This window comes from Cupressus sempervirens, chromosome 10, assembly GCF_028749045.1.
Source record: "Cupressus sempervirens isolate cs-2001-9-10 chromosome 10, ASM2874904v1, whole genome shotgun sequence".
In the NCBI taxonomy this organism is placed as follows: domain Eukaryota; kingdom Viridiplantae; phylum Streptophyta; class Pinopsida; order Cupressales; family Cupressaceae; genus Cupressus; species Cupressus sempervirens.
In genome coordinates this window covers 586,092,858-586,109,912 of record NC_143127.1, presented here as the reverse complement: position 1 = coordinate 586,109,912, position 17,055 = coordinate 586,092,858, and the positions used below count along the sequence as shown (strand labels likewise).

General features: G+C 35.2%; 1 protein-coding gene across 1 annotated transcript; it reads left to right on the top strand.

The window, feature by feature from the left end:
- Positions 1 to 14,282: 14,282 nt before the first annotated feature.
- Positions 14,283 to 15,535, top strand: LOC149535226 (protein PLANT CADMIUM RESISTANCE 7-like). The gene is made up of 4 exons (XM_089803309.1): positions 14,283 to 14,638; positions 14,727 to 14,798; positions 14,885 to 15,097; positions 15,188 to 15,535. The coding sequence occupies exons 1-4, from the start codon at positions 14,410 to 14,412 to the stop codon at positions 15,262 to 15,264; spliced, it is 591 nt and encodes a 196-aa protein (XP_089659435.1). The 5' UTR covers positions 14,283 to 14,409; the 3' UTR covers positions 15,265 to 15,535.
- Positions 15,536 to 17,055: the final 1,520 nt, after the last annotated feature.

Here is a 17,055-nt window from a genome sequence, read left to right as displayed (position 1 = left end):
ATAGGTAAGAATTCAAAACCCACTTGTCATTACTATAATAAGAAAGGGCATACTACTAATATTTGCAAGAGTAGGAGATTCAATCAGCCAAATACACTCAAGAGCAAGAGTTACTGTCACAAGTGCAAAATGCAAGGACATATGACACAAGATTGCAGATCCAGAGTTACAAGGACACAAAAATTTGATGGACACTGTCATAATTGCAAGAAGTATGGACATAGAGCATTTGAATGCAGATCAAAGCCTATATGGACATCAAATCAACTAGCAAAATGAAAAATGGGATTACAACACCAGGTATAGCTGTCATTATTGTCAAGAATATGGACATATATCATAGAACTGCATAAGAACACATTTCAAAGGGAACTATAAAAGATGGTTGAATCAAACCACATGTTTCAGTTGTCTAAAAATTGGTCATACCAGCAAAAATTGTCCTACAAGGTCAAAGGAACCCAAGACTGAAGAAAATAAGGGCAAAACAAAGATTGATGTCGAAAAGATAAGGGGGCAAATGAATAAGACTTGGAAAAAGAAAGATGAATGCAACACATCAAGTGTAGGGATCACTTCACCCAATGGGTCAAGTGATCACACTTCATCAAACTAAGCATGAGAAGTATATGAGATTGATATACAAAGCTATATCACACATCAGTCCCAAGACAAAGAAGCAATGCAAAGTATAAATCTGCATGAGACAAGATGTCAAGACAAAATCTAAATGATGTTGCCGAGCTATCTTTGGATGCCGAGTTAAACTCCAACACATGCCGAGTTCCTAACAGCGATCGAGTTGATAACTAATGCCGAGTTGGTTAACTCCAATGGAAGCTGAGTAAAGTGGAAATGTAGTGCAAGTCAAGTAAGGTTAAAATCCTTCAGAAGCCGAGTTGGCAGTTGAGCATTTAATGCGATGGAAATAGGGTATATTATCGCGATTCTAATCAATTTTCCTCATCGTGATCAAGAAGCAAAGAAGAGAAAGAGAGCAGAGTGACTTCATAGCAGAGAATCCAACATTTTAAGTAGATTGCAACATCTCTCAAAACGTTTTCATTGATCTTAAGGTATTTTTCATTTGTGCCAAGCTACGCAGTTTCATATTTCGTAAAAAGGAAGCCCTAGTTTGCATAAATGGTGTCAAGTTCCAAGAAAATCAAGCACAAAGAGTCATTTGCAGTTCAGTTAGTGTCCAATAAGGTCAAACAACTTGATTTTCATCCCATACCTGAAGTTGCATACAAAAAAAACCTAGCTGAAGCTCTCTCGCAAATACCCTTAAAAGTTGTAATGGTTCAAGATGTGAGAAGATGCTACAATTGTAAGATAGGAGCCCTAGGAGATATGGAAATAAGGCAAGTCTATGAGAAATTGTGCATAGATGGAGTCTTAAAAGATGAATTCAAAATTGTTAAAAGAAAGGGTTTGACCTGAGTTTTGAGCTTTCCCACCGTAATCAAGACAGAATGGGTTAAACTTGTGTTAAGCAGAATTCATGGTGGAAGTTTGTGGTTGGAAGATATTCCCATCAAATTAACCAAAGAAATCATACATAGGGTAACTGAGTACCCTACCCTAGATCGGTTCAAAACCTTGAGAAGTGAATCAAAGGAGGTTATTGAAAAGAACACTAGTGCTCAGTGGAATAAGAGAGGAATGACAATTCACACCATTCAGGATCTTCTAGTTGAGTTTGCTATTAGAGTCATTGCCCATAAGTTCTATCAATCTAGTAGACTCAACAGTGTGTCATGTATTATAGTAGATGTAGGTTACAAATTGGTGAAAAAGGATCATACTTATGATCTTGCAGAGCTGCAACTACAACAGATTACTGAAAACCTAGCTAGCATAAGAAGGACAAAGGGTGCTCAATGCAAATTTGGAGCAATTCTAATTTGTATATTCTTTTATGTTCAAAATGAGTTTCCCTCTTTTGGCAAAGTTACATGGAGGAATGATAGAACTATCATTGCCCAAATCAATGAATATATAGAACAGATGGGAGAAAATTTTGATACCCTAATGACGAGTTATTTTGAAGATTTCAAGAAATCCATGAAGAAAAGGGTGAGAATACTAGTTTCTTTAGTAGAAAAAAATGTTAATGATATATGCTTCTTGGTTGATATTGACTTCACCTACATTCAAGCTACAATTCCAAGAGTGAGATGGCTAAGGCCATTTGGATATGAAATCAATGTTGATGAGGCATTTGCAGCAATAACTGCATTATTAGTAGAAGAAACAGATAAATGTGCTCCACATTTTGGTACTTATGATGTAGTAAAATTAAAAATAAATATGGAATTAAAGATTGCTTCCACGTTAAAGAAGAAAGACAAATTGTTAAAGAAGATTAAGAAGAAATTTGGTAAAGGAATTGAGGCTGAAGCAGAAGAAGAAGAAGATGACAATGATGATGAAGATGAAAAAGAACAAGGCCCAATGGAATTAACTCAAGGCCTGGGTGAAGACAAGGAGGAAGGTACAGAAGACAAAGAAGCTAAGGAAGCACCAACTGAAGCTGAGTCAAAGAAAAGAAAGGCAATATAATAGCCTATAGCTCAGCAAAAACCAAAGAAATATGACATGCCATCACCTCAAAAGCCTAAAACATGAGCTGCAACAAGGGCCTCCACTCAAAAGGCTAAAGAGGAAGCTACAAAGAAGAAACTAATCAAGGAAACACAAGAAGATCTGAAGAAAATAAGAAGATATGTGGCTCAACCTGATATAGATGAAGAAGATCAATCTGAAAAGGTAAGCCATTCTTTAGTTGATACTTTATGTAAAAAGATTGGAAATAGTGATTTAAGCAACTTAAATAAAGTTGATTTCAATAAGTTTACTAAAGAAGAATAGAATAGGATAGAGGAAACAGTTTATGGAATGATGGCACAGTTCAAGTACACTCCACTTGAACTAGATGGTCAATTGCCAAATGAACTGTCTAAAATTGTAGAAGACAGATGGCATTTTTGTTTGAAAATGGAGCAGGAGATGAGGGAATCAACCCTAGCAAGTGTATTGCCTAATTTGACTAAGGAACAAATAAAGAAAGCAGTCAAAAGGCATAATAATAGGTTTACACCTAAGTACAGGGCATTCTTCATACTCCAAAACAAGATGGAGGAAATTGTTCAAAGAACAATGAAATAATGGAAAAACTTGTACAAAAAGATTGAAGATTTTCTTGAAGAAGAATACAAGGAAGAAGCTACTGCTCCACCAGAAGAGAGAAGAAAAAGGAGATAAGAGAAGAAAATAGTAGAGAAGGGAGAAGAAGAAAAGAAGGTGGAAGAAGAAAAGAAAGATGGAGAGGAGGAAGAGGCACAAAAACAAGATGTAACGACAACAACTGAGCAAGAGCAGCAACCAGACTAAAGTGTGCAAGACACACAATTTCCACCCTCTAGCACTCCTCATGTACCCATCACACTTGTAGAAACTGTAACTATTATTGATGTTCCTGACACCTCTGGTCAGAACATCAATCCATTAACTGTAGAAGATCTCCAAAGAATCCTTGATCAATCTACACAACAAGCAATATTATGTGCAAATCCAGTATTGGTCAGTATGGATGAATTGCAAAAACTAGTAGAAAGTACAGTTAGAGATAAGGTGAATCCACAAGAACCACCTTCCATCATCTCTACAGCTACTAGTGGTCAACTTCAAATGCCAACAGTTATTTCAATAGGTATAGTTGACACCACAATATAGAAGCCGAGTGCAGCTATAGAAAAAGGAACAGAACAAACAAAACAGACTATTACATTTGATCCTACAGCACAAACACAAGGTGCACTTCCTAAGATTACCATAATTGATCAAGGTAGTAGACAGCAGGAGGAGAAAATAGTGAAAACCCCTAAAGAGAAGGAGGCAATACAAACATTGATAAATTTTCCTACCTCGGGAACTCCTTCACAACAGCCATTGCAAATATCTATACCAGGATCCTGTACTACAAAAGTTGCAAGGGTACTTCACTATGGAGACTCTGAATTAGATGAGGAGATAGTCATACCAGGCTATGACTCAAAAAAAAAAACCATTGATCAAATCAATGAGGTGTAGGAAGCACTGAATAGGAGAAAGAGATAAGAGATACTTAGGAAGGAGTATAAACAAAAGCAAACACTACATGAGATTAAGGACATCTTCATGGATGCCTTCAGTTTGCAATCACCAGATGAGTTAAAGAATATCACGAAGCAATTATTAGATATTGTTGACCAGGTGAAAAATGAAGACCAAGAAAAAAATCCAAAACTTATGGAATGGTCTGAAAGAAAATTTCAAGGGAAAGTGAATGAGAAAATATCTAGTGAAATAACACTTTCATAGGTTGAATTGGCAAAGTTAATAGACAAAGTGAAAAAGGTACTTGAGAATATATTCTCATTGTACAAAAAGTTGTGTGACTTTTCATACTTCACACAAGAGATAAGCCAAAAGATAATGAGCTTGGAGAGAAATTTAAACATTTTAAGCATATAGCTACCAAATGATCCATCTCAAAGTGAGAAGCATTTTGCTCAATCGCTTCACACTCAAAAAGAAATAGCTGTATTAACAACAGATGAGGCCAATATCAAGGCAAAACTAATACAACTATAGTCCTCCATTACCCCACATTTGGAATTACTCCATAAGGAACAAGTCTATGCAGACTCTGTTCTCAAGAAAGATCCTAATCTTTCTACATCAGATGGACTTATTCATGTTGCTGCAAAGATTTCCATCCAGCACAAGTCACTAGAAATTGCTTTGAACAATTGGGATGCAACTCTCAGGATGATTATGCAGGTAAACAACACATTTTTGGCAAAATATGGTCTTAACCCTTAAAACTCTTTGACATAAGTGTCAAAAAGGGGGAGATAAGAATAAAAGGGGGAGATATTAACTAAAGAGGAGATACTATAAGATGCATGAGGCACAACCAACTCAGGGGGAGTTACAATAATTTTGAGGTATATATTGTAAGTTACAAATTTTGATCAAGTTTTCTTTAAAACTATGTATATACCAAACAGATTACTTAATGTACTCATAAGGTCAGTTAAGTGTTTTTGTCACTCATGTCAAAGGGGGAGATTGTTAACCTCATAATGGTTTTTGACACTTGAGTGCCAGTACACTTAACTACTTTCTATATTGGAGCCGAGTACACCATGTATGCCAAGCCACAACATGAGCTGAGTCAGGAAAGACTTCAGGTGCCGAGTGATCTTCATGTGCCGAGTAGTCTTCAGGTGCCGAGTGAAGATCAGGTGCTGAGTAAAGTTCAAGTGCCGAATGACTTTAAGTACCGAGCAGATACAAGTGCCGAGTGATATTCAAGTGCCGAGTCATTGATGATGCCAAGCAATATAAAAATGAAACAAATGTCGAGTAAGCCAGTTTTGTTATTAGTGCCGAGCATTTGGAATCAGCAAGTGCCGAGTAACACAGAATGTACATATGAGTTTGTAACTTCATTGATTCATATGTAAACAGTTTTCATGGTCGACATGTGACGAATCTTGAAGGATTAAATGATAAGATTGAATCTTTTATATATCCTATGCAATCTACATGTAGCCAATAAGAAAAATGGAGAAGGCATGCAACCAATAAGAAAAGTGCAAACAATGAGCGAGAAATAGAGATTGAATATGCCATACCTAACCCTAAATCCTCGAATGTCTTTATAAGGAAGACAAAATTTCATTGTAAAAGAGAGTGAGTGGATATACAAGGGTGTTAAAAGGAAAACTATTTCAGAGTAAAGACTATCAGATCACAGAGGATCAAGATCAGAGATAGCAGATCAAGTGCCTGTATTCAGCAATCGAAGAATTGTAATCTATTAGGTTTATTATACTTAATATTCTCTAAAAATTGTATTAAAATGAAAACCCTATGGTGATAGGTTAGCTTAACAGCTATTTTGTAGATCCTTTAACTAGGTGATTAAATCCTTTAACATGGTGACACTTCATGTAAAGTGTTTGTAAATCCTTTAACTAGGTCACTATTGATACAATGTAAAGCCTTTAACAGGGCAAACCATCAAAAGTGGTTAAAACCTTATTGCTGTAGCAAATTTTGTGGGTATCATCCCCACCCCAATTTTACCTTCTTATTCTTGGAGGGTTTCTGGGTTACCAAAATCTCAAGTGTTATGTGGTGATGCTTATGTGTATCTCATAATTGTTTGATATGTTTATATGCATGCAATCTACTTTTAGTTAAAAGATTTTAATGGTAAAAATACAATACTTCTGATTCACCCCCCCTCTCAGAAGCATTCTTCTCATTTGAATATTCCAACACCCCTTTGACCCATATTAACCATTCTAATATGTCCCTAAGGGTCCTAGGACCCCTAGGGACATATCTAGTCATTTAACAGGTCAAAGGGGATCATAGGTCAACCTCTGACCTTTTTTCACACATATTAACCATTCTAATATGTCCCTAGGGGTCCTAGGACCCCTACAGACATATGCCATCAATTAATGGTTCGAAGTGGGTCATAGGTCACCCTATGACCCCCTTGGACCCATATATACCATTCTAATATGTCCAGACATATGTCATCATTTAATGGGTCAACCTTTGACCCATATTTTTTATTCTAATATGTCCCTAGGGGTCCTAGGACCCCTAGGGATATATCTTGTCATTTAATGGGTTGTGGGGGGTCATAGGTCACCCTATGACCCCCTTTCACTCATATATATATATATATATATATATATATATATATATATGTATGTATGTATGTATGTATGTATGTATGTATGTATGTATGTATGTATGTATGTATAATGTTATTATAGTTAATGAAAATATTACGTTATTATGTATATATTAATAGCATACATATTAATATAATAATATATAATATATATCATATTTAATGAAAATATTACGTTATTATATATATATTAATAACATACATATTAATATAATAATATATACTACATATTTTATATATATATTACGTTATTATATTTAGTAAAAATAATAATAATATAAATTATATTTATAGATTGTAATAAGATTAACATAATATATTATTATATATTAATAGATTATATCTTATATCTTTACATTACATTATTATATATATATATATATATAATATACTAAAATATGTCTTTACATAGTAATATAAGTGAAATAATTTATAAATCATAAGCTATAACTTTTAAACAGAATTTTCCCTCCAAAATGGGTTGGGATTTGAAATTTCTCACCCAAATTCTATCGAAGCATATCGGATATCCGATTTGAAATCGGATATTCGATTAGGCTTGGTATTTACCAAGCCTACCCGGTCAACCCAAAAGACGTGTTTAAAGAGGGTTTTAGTGATACTCAGACTTCGGGTAGCTATCTGACAATGTTATTTTGATCGAAATTGAATGAAACAAAAAGAGTTTTTTAATATCACTCTCAAGATTCCATCAATATAATTTCTATCAAATTCTGAGATCGATAAGTATTTATTAGTTAATTATCAATGAAGATTATTGTAAAGTGCTGATTGACATACTGATTGAAAAATAGCTATAATTTTCAAACTGTATAACATTTTTTAAATCTAAAAGTTGCATCACATTCTATGCTTCGCCTAGTATAAGGAAAAAAAAAAAATTTGGTAAAATTTTCTATTAGTTAAGGTGGTTAGACATGAGACTTTTTTTTTTTCTAAAAAAGTTTTGGTAGAAAATTCATATTTAATTATTTATTTGGAATAAAAATATCAAAAAATATGTGTCACATCCGAGCATGAGTATACTTTTCATATCTATAATTATATTAAAAAAATATTATCATTTGATTTTGATTAAGGTGGTCAGACATACACCTACTTTTTATTTTTGCCCTAAAATTTTCCTAGTACTGCATTAAAATTCAAACTTCTAACCAATCAATTATTTTTTTCTCCTGATAAGGCCTAGTAGTTTAGAAACTACATTCAATTTCCTATAGATTATTTTCTTACAACTTTTTGATATAAAGTCCATAGCCACTTTAAAATTATGCATCAAGTTAACATAACCCTGATTTATTGATTTTTCACTGCCACTTAAGGCCATAGTTTGGTTGACCATGATCCTACACAAACCCTAGTGGCACATGGAGTTATTGATTCAACTACTCATATTTTACGAATGTCTTCCCTATATGGTCAACATATCTTATTTAATTTTTTAATTAAACCTTCTAGTGATTTGATAAATCTGGACTCATTTTCATTATGTGAATAGACCAATGAACGTGTCTGTGCACTTAGAGTTTTGCATTGTCGCAAAGTTGTTAAGGCTTTCTATGATTTTTGGTTTAAGGGTTTTCGAGCTTTATTTTTATTGATTTTAATTTTTGTTGGCTTTTCCATAGATGAATTCTAATTACTTGGAATAGATCTTTTTCATTTGGGTTGATTCAGGGTTTAACTAGGTTGGCTGGTTATTTACCCTAATCAATTATTCACTCGAAAAGTCAATAAATATCCAAAGAGGAATTTAATTCCTCACTTTCCACTTTTGAATTAGAAAGTTAAGAGTAAAACCCAAAATCCTCTTCATGAGGAATGACTATTTTGTTCATTGTGAGAGCTATGTAGGTGGGATCATTGTGAGGTCAGCTTCATTGGATCCAGCTAGGGGAGACCTTGGATTGCCACAATTTTTGGCTACTTCTATAAGATTTTTCTTTTATGGTTCATATTCCCATTTTGCCCCATTTGGTTGTGAGGTAGGGCTCTCTTGTTTTATTGTTTCAGCTCTGTTTCTACTTCTAATTTTGGTAGCCATTTGTTAGGAGGCTAAGGACTAGTGTTCCTCTCCATTTTTGTATGCTAGCTCTATCCGATTGGGCGGGTATGAGAATTTCCCTATTTTTGGGATGAGGGTTTGAGGTTTTGCACTGTTATGCTAGCTATTTTTACATATGGACTCCAAACCTAGATTTTATTTGATATTTGTGGCTTTTGTGCCCTAAGACCAAATGGGTTTTAATTTCGTAATTTTTGAGTTTTGAGGTTTTTATCTCAATTTGCATGCCACCTAGTTTTCTTGAGTTTTCTTGGCATGATGTTGGTCATGGACTTGGATTAGCTATAGGATGTTAGTTAAACCTTTGTTGCATCTTTATGTTTGCATTGGGATGTGTGCCACATCTGTACTCTCGATGTTGTGTTTGGTTGAGTGAGTTTATAACTAGTGTTATTGTTTCTTTTGGACCCTTGTTATTATTTCATGGACACTAGGATTCATGTAGAATCCATTCTCCTAAATTGAGGCCGGGTAAGTGAGTTCATGATGTTGGTCTTATTGCATCATTGGGATTCATGTAGAATCCACAGAATCCATTCTCCTAGATTGAGGTTGCTTGAGTGAGTTCATGATGTATGGTTTTATTGTTTCTTGGGATTCATGAAGAATCTATCCTCTTGAGTCTATTTCAGTTGAGTGTTTTCTTGCATTGTGTTCTCATCTAGTCCTTGAGTTATGATCTTCATGATGGTGGTGCACCACACACAAGCACACACACATACATTTGTCAAGTAACTTGCAAGGCATGATCTTTTGTGGTACTTTTGAGAGTTATGATAATTTGGGGTTGGGTTGGCAATATGCATGCCTACAGGCACTCATTGTTGGATGAGCATGGGTAGGGTGGGGTGGCATATGGAAGGGGTTTCTATCTCGCAACCTGGTGATCATTGTTCCCAGAGGGTTGGCAAAGGAAGTTTTAATCAAGTGATAATTAAATAAAACACTAGATGGTAATAAAACTTAAGATAATGAAAATATTCTATGCTAGAGCCTTTCATTGAGGAGTTGAATCTGCATGATCCGAGCTGGAGCTTTTCGATGCCAATCAACTCTCCATGATGTCAACCCTACATAGTAACTCACTAAATGTCTGACCAGGACCTGTAGTTCTTGCATTGTCTCATTATCTTGGTTTTAGTTATCATAACTGTCTGACATGAGTGTTAGCCATGGATGTCTGTTTTATGTGTGTTTGTGGTTGGATCATTATCTCCATTAGCATGATGGGAATGGACCTACGGGTTTCACATGGTTGGGAGGCATAGCTACCTTCACCACTGCTGGGGATTGATGTACAAACATAGTTTTTTGTCAAAGTACAACTATTGTTGGATGTTTTCACTTGGTACTTTGGGTTCCAAAGTATGCTTTTTTATGATTTGTGCTTTCATTGGAATGCTTGGTTATCATGCTTAGATGATAATATTTTATATGACACATTCCTATATTATCATGTTTAGCATATGATTAGATGATGTGATTTGCTTAGTTGGAATATCTATTGCTTATTGGTTTAGCATGTTAGATTTCCTATTATTATGATGTTTAACATATGATTAGATAGTGAGATTTTCTTAGTTGGAGTATCTATTTCTTATTGGATTAGCATGTTAGATTTCTTGCTCTTATGATGTTATTATGCTTTAGTAGTGACGTCCTCATAAGACAACTTTGACTATCTAGTTGGCAGTTTGGGATGTTACATGCGGGGGATGGCTAGGACCTTCGACGCCTCATGATACTATTATGGTTGGGAGGAACTGTACATGAGTTTTAGTTTTGATGATGCTTTATTGTTTATGTTTTCCTTCTTATGATGCTTGGTTTATGAACCATGTTTATACATTGCGATGTTGCTTTCCATATGTTTCTTCATATGCTATTATGGATTAGATGGATATTTTATTCTACTCCCTATTGCATGGTGTTGTGTATTTCATGTGTTCAAGTGCCCAAGCCTCAATTTGTGGATCCGGTACTCCCTAGTGTGGAGGAATTATCTTTTCTATATTTTTATCCTTTGTTTATTTGGTGTGCTACTATGGTTCCTCGTGCAAGATTGTACTTCCTCGTGCGAGATTGTGGAAGTTTCGCACAGGGCCTTGCACTTCCTTGCATGGCTCTTGACATTTCCTCACGCAAAGCTCAGGACTAGTATAGTTCTTTTTTATTGGTAGTCCTAGTATTTACTCGCATCGGATTATGTTTCCTCACATGGCTTGGTGTACTTTCTCACATGATGAGGGAATTCCTCATGAAAGATTGTTAGTTGTAATTTCTCTCGCATGAAAAACAAGGGGCATCTCTTCTATTTTTCAGAGAACACAATTTGAAGTTTTGAGTACCCTTTAGGAATGCTAGTATTGCCATGCTTCGATAGATTGAAGATTTTAGGTTTTGTTGTCATCTTGGATTGTCGTTGGTTTGAGCGTATCAATTTGGTTATGCCATCTAAAGATTTGTTGGTTGTTGGGATTGTTGGTAAAGTCTTCCATTGTGATATTTGTGATCCCTAAATGATGTTGTCATGTGCATTCATACTCATAAAATATATATATCTAGTCTTGTATTGAATCCTTGTTCCAAGGATCTCCAAGTGGGGCATTACATGTTTGATGTCACACACATAGTATTTATGAGGAAGGTCCATAAGACCCCGCACATTCCGTGAGATAAAATTCATAGTAAAAACTCTTGTATGTCATCCTCATCCCCAAGAGAGGAGAAACTCTTGTGCAAGAAGGAGTTGGTTGTGAAGCTAGGAGAAGAATCTCTGCCAGAGATAAGTGCTTCGCTTCTTAGAGCTGCCATTGCCATTTGGATCTTCTCCATGGCCATATGGATTGTGATATTTTCACAAATGATGGGAAATAATCATAAAGGCCATTTGTGTACTATGGACCCAAGAAGGCTGAGAAACTTATAGACAACACCATCCCCTATCCAACAAGGTTTGAAATGGGTGGTGGCAAAAGAGGTACCATCGATGCGATTAGTGCAACAACATAAGTCATTGACACAATCTCTAGCAAGGGTCGGACAGAAGAAGATGTTAGTTGTTTCGAAGAAAATTAAGTTTTACCCTTATTCACCACATTTATCCATTCATCATCTCCTTGGAAGGAGCTAATTTGCAAGGCACGACCAACGAGCAATCCTTGGTCTTATGCTTGACAATTTGACACCTACAAGTATTTGGCAAGTTCAAATAAAACACCTTCTGAGTGTACAGGTATGAGTCCAAACCTGAATGTCGTAGTTTTCTTGAGATCACAGGAAATGATGACTTCAATGAAAACCCTCTTTTGAGGGCAAGCATTAACAACAATTCTCCATTTCCATGTACACCACCTTATAACCAAGGGTTTGTGTAATAGCATGAATAAATGACCAACAAGACACATGGAGACCCAGGAACTCAACCCACACATGAACCTTTAGTTTCTTATCATTCGAGATAGAGAAGTCTCTAAACCATTGGTGAAAAACAAGCAGCGAAGGCTTAACTGTCTAGGACCCATGGTTAAACATTGCATAAGCCCGAGAAGGGTTTGCAAATTGAAATCAAAAGAACCCTTGGCAATCTCGAAGGAATGCCCATAGGAGGTTGGGTTCATTAGCAGGGCGACCCTCTATTCTATTGTTGGTGCACGAGCCCCCCTACTATTCTAAAAGAAAGCGAAGAATTTTGATCTTGCATCGGCAAAGCAAATAAATGACATCCCTAGTTGGCTTCAATTCTGATCTTCCCACCTTCCCGCCTGAGAATGGTAAGGCTTTGGATGCCTTCAAGTCAGACCTTAGGAGGAGTCCAAGCCTTGGCTACCCACTCTTTAAGCATGCTTTCAGGAGGAGTTCTACCCAAAAAAAACCCTATCAAAGTATGTTTATCTAACTAGTCACAAGCATTATCAAAATCCTAAATGTTAAGAACAATATCAAGAGGGGCCTTACTTCATGAGCCACTTTTGGAACAAACTTGCGAGGGTGTTTGTTCATAAGAGGCACCATGAGCATCTATCGCAGCAACATCAATTGTTGGGTTAAAGTTGGTTGAAGCCATATTAAAAACCCCTAATGCTCTCACAATAGATGCGGTATCACGGGTGCAAAACACAAAGACAGTCTTAGAAAGAATGTCGTACTATGTGCAAAATCGTCATATATTATAGATAGTATTTATAAATTGTATAATCTAAATACACACACATATTAATATTAATAGTATAATGTAAATACATAGAAATTAATATTAATAAATTGTACAATGAAAATACATATTAATATTAACAAATAATTATGCATATGATTAATTTTTTTTGGAAATTATGGATTAATTGAAGAATTATAAAATTCTATAAGTGCATGTAGTGATCCTAAAGTTTTGCCACCTTTCAAACTTGTGTATAAGACCTTATATCCGTTACCCAATCATTGATAAGATAAATATTTTGTTTGATTTTATAACTTTAAAAACTACCATGTAGACCTTGAAATTTGCTTTATGAAAATTTAGAAAATAAAAATATTGAATTATAATTGGTGGAAAAAGAGCTTTTCAATAACAAGTTAATGAAAACTCATAACAATAATATTTAGTCTATCAAAAAAATACTAATAAAAATAATAAAAATAAATAAGACAAAATTACAAATTGAATTATTTCTTTTTCGTAGTTAGAGTATATGACCTAGACGGTCAAATGCTGAGGGTAAGCATTGTGCAACCATACAACCCCCTCCAGCGCATTTTGTTGGCATTTTGAATGGGACGTGGCTATCCTCCATCCAAATTGTACTATTGACCAATTTTCAAAAAAACAAAAAAATCATAGATTTTTCTGAAAATTTCAGCGTTTGATCTTCATGATCTCCATAGTTTGTAGTTGAAACCAACAAAAAATTTGAAAAAAAATCACTATATTAATATGGTAAAAAAAAGTTTGACTTTGTTTTGTCTTTATACATCTTAGATGGAGATTAGCCTGTCCCTTTTGAACGGAGACCTAGAGATTTGTGCGACATTTTCCAGCACGATTGTCTAATGGGCGACATTTTCCACGACGACTTTTTCCTATGCATCGATTTTATAGAGAAAGAAAGAGACTCGTTATTAACGTGAATTCATGTTTGGTATGAGTAGGAATCAGTAAAACTATGCGTTTCTCCCTGTTGGCGGTTCCGGTTTAGAGTCAAGAGTGATATTTGGTTTAATAAAGCGCGTGAAGCAATCCATTCCTTCACATTCACAATTAGTAAAAGACACGCACGCGGAAACAAAAAAAGAGCGGGTCAATGTTGAATGACAATATAATATTTGGCTCAAAACTCTTCTTGTGTAAATCTACGCGTCAAGACAGCATGACTCCTATCATCCAACGCCTCCAGATTTCAATAGTAGAAAGGGCATTCAAATTCTCTACATGTTAAATAGGTCCCCCGCCCTAGAGGCCTACAATCAATACTCTGCAGCGACAAATAAAGATTGCCTAAAAGACCCTCTGCCCTGCAGGATTTGAATCAGTTGAAGAAGAGGAAGAGGAAGAGGAAGAGAGATGTATCCCACAAAGGCCGAGCATGAAGTTCCGCAGCAAATGGCAACTGGGTATCCGCCTTCATTCCAAAATTCCTCTGCTCCCCAACAACATCTGCAGCCGCCGACTCATTCTTATCCCCAACAACATCTGCAGCCGCCACCTCATTCCTATCCCCAACAAGGCGGCCTTCCACATTCCACAGAATGGTCCTCCGGTCTCTGTGGCTGCACCGAAGATCCTTCCAACTGTATGCACCTTCTTCTCTTTCTTCCCCTCTCTTATATCACCATGCACCTTTCAAGTTATAATAATGAAAATGTTTTGTGCGAGTGCAGGTTGCCTCACGTGCTTCTGCCCATGCATCACTTTTGGCCAGATAGCGGAGATTGTTGACGAAGGTTCTCCGGGTAAGAACCCCCTCATAAACTAATTGTATTCATTCAATTTATATGCTAATTATTGTAAGGGGGCTGAATGGTTGAAATTGATGCAGCATGTGCATTGAGCGGAGGGCTATACGCTGCACTCTGCTATTTTACGGGCTGTGCGTGTTGTTACGCGTGCGTGTACCGGAACAAGATGCGGGCAAAATATAACTTGGCGGAGAGCCCCTGCACGGATTGTCTGGTCCATTGCTTTTGCGATTCATGTGCCCTGTGTCAGGAGTATAGAGAACTCAAACACAGAGGATTCGATCCTGCTCTCGGTAATATTTCATTTCTATGACTGGGTTTTAACTTTGATTACCGTCCAACTGGTTCTGGCCTTGATTTTTATTGTATGGCATTTGTTTCAGGTTGGAGAGGTCCCGGTCAACAACAGGGAATGGGTCACGCCATGGCAGCTCCTGGGTATGCAACCATGCAAAAATGATCCTCCCGCCTATGCCATTTCCGATTCTCCAGGGAATTTGGAATTCAATGGCCCTTTTCAACAATTGTCTTCTCTTTGATTTCTAATGCTATTGTCAAGAATGTGAGTTGTAGAGAATGTGAGGTCTTGTCAGGACATTTGTTTATATTTTAGTAAGTTATTTTAATTTGATGATAGGTTGTTTGGGACGACTTTATATGGTCAAATACATTTAATGTAAAACAGAAGAACCAAAGGATGGTAATATAATTATTTTATAACTTATTTGTAATGTTGTTTTACTTTGATGTTCTAAATTAGAGCACACTACGAATTAATGGCATGATAGGATGCATGTTGTAGAAGAATTTAATTGTAAGATTTATTAAAGTAAGTTAGAGAAGTAAAATGAACCATTCACATATAGAAAAGTGACCATCAAAAGTTAATTAAGGCAAAGAAAAATATTATTGTTTTTTTAGGTCTTGAAGATGATGCAAATTAATGCTTCAAATAGCACTTGAAACAAAGCACAACAAGAGCTATAGGGCAACAATGAAATTATGTCATAACTAGAAAATGATTTTGGTTTTTTCTAATTTGTTTACAGACATAATAAAGTATGATAATTGATCTAACCAATTTCAATACAGAAAGTAATTTCATTGTGAAGGTCCATTTTATTCATCCACACTAGCCAAGTCAACATTAAGGATGATTACAATTCTTCCGATAAGGAAAATGAAATGCATTTTTAATAAATAATAGTAAACTTTGCATTTTGATCATAGTCCAGAAAAATTGGCCATTGTAGTGTAGCTAGCTCTAACATGTATTTTGCTTCTTTTTATGTTTCTTTTGCTTGGTGGTTCAACAACCACTTTGATTGCAAAATTAAAGACAACCATCAATTTCTAAAACAAAAAGGAATAGATCAAATTGTTTCTAGATTTTTTTTAAAGAACTTATAGGATGTCATTTTTTAATCTACATGGTTAGAAAGAATCAAATGTAGACAACTGTCGCATTGAGAAGAATTTCATTAATCTAAGGGTTGCATGGTAAAAAGAAATGATACATGTTTTCTTAGACAAGGAAAACGAAAATGTGAGACTAAAGCATGCTGATAGTCAACCAAAGATCTCAAGCTTTAGGGTAAACATAGAGTACAAAATTGATAGTAAACAAACTAATATACATGTATTATTAATAACTTTCTGTGTATTGTTCCAATAAAGAGCAATGATATATTCTCTAAAAGTTCAAATCTTTTAATTAATGCTAATATTCAAGTGTATGATTTGTTTATAGGCCCTTCCCTAATAATGCCACTAGATAAAGTTTCCTTTATTATATTTTTTATAGAACAATTAGAATCTATAAGAAGAAACAATCCACTTGAATATATATATAAACTTAACAAAAATAAAATTTTATAAATTTAGATTAGAATTATAGCTTGTGATATTTAAATTTGGAATAGAGTTCCCCATCTCTAACTTACAAAAATGCATGATCTCTTAAAAAACATTCTTGAAATATACAACATGATGGTGTATTAGATAAACCATCCTCCAAAATATGGAGGGGGGTATTGGACCACTCCAAGAATTGAATGGAATTTTTTCATTTTCAACTTGGTCCTACATTGACAACTTTTTCTTTTATCTTTTACAAATTCTAAACAAAAATGTCACTCATATGTCATTATAGTTTAACAATTTGTGTTATGTTGTCCTTTTCCTTTATAAAAGGGTGACACAAGTTTCTACTTTTACCCCCTACAATATGAAACAAATACAAAGAAACATT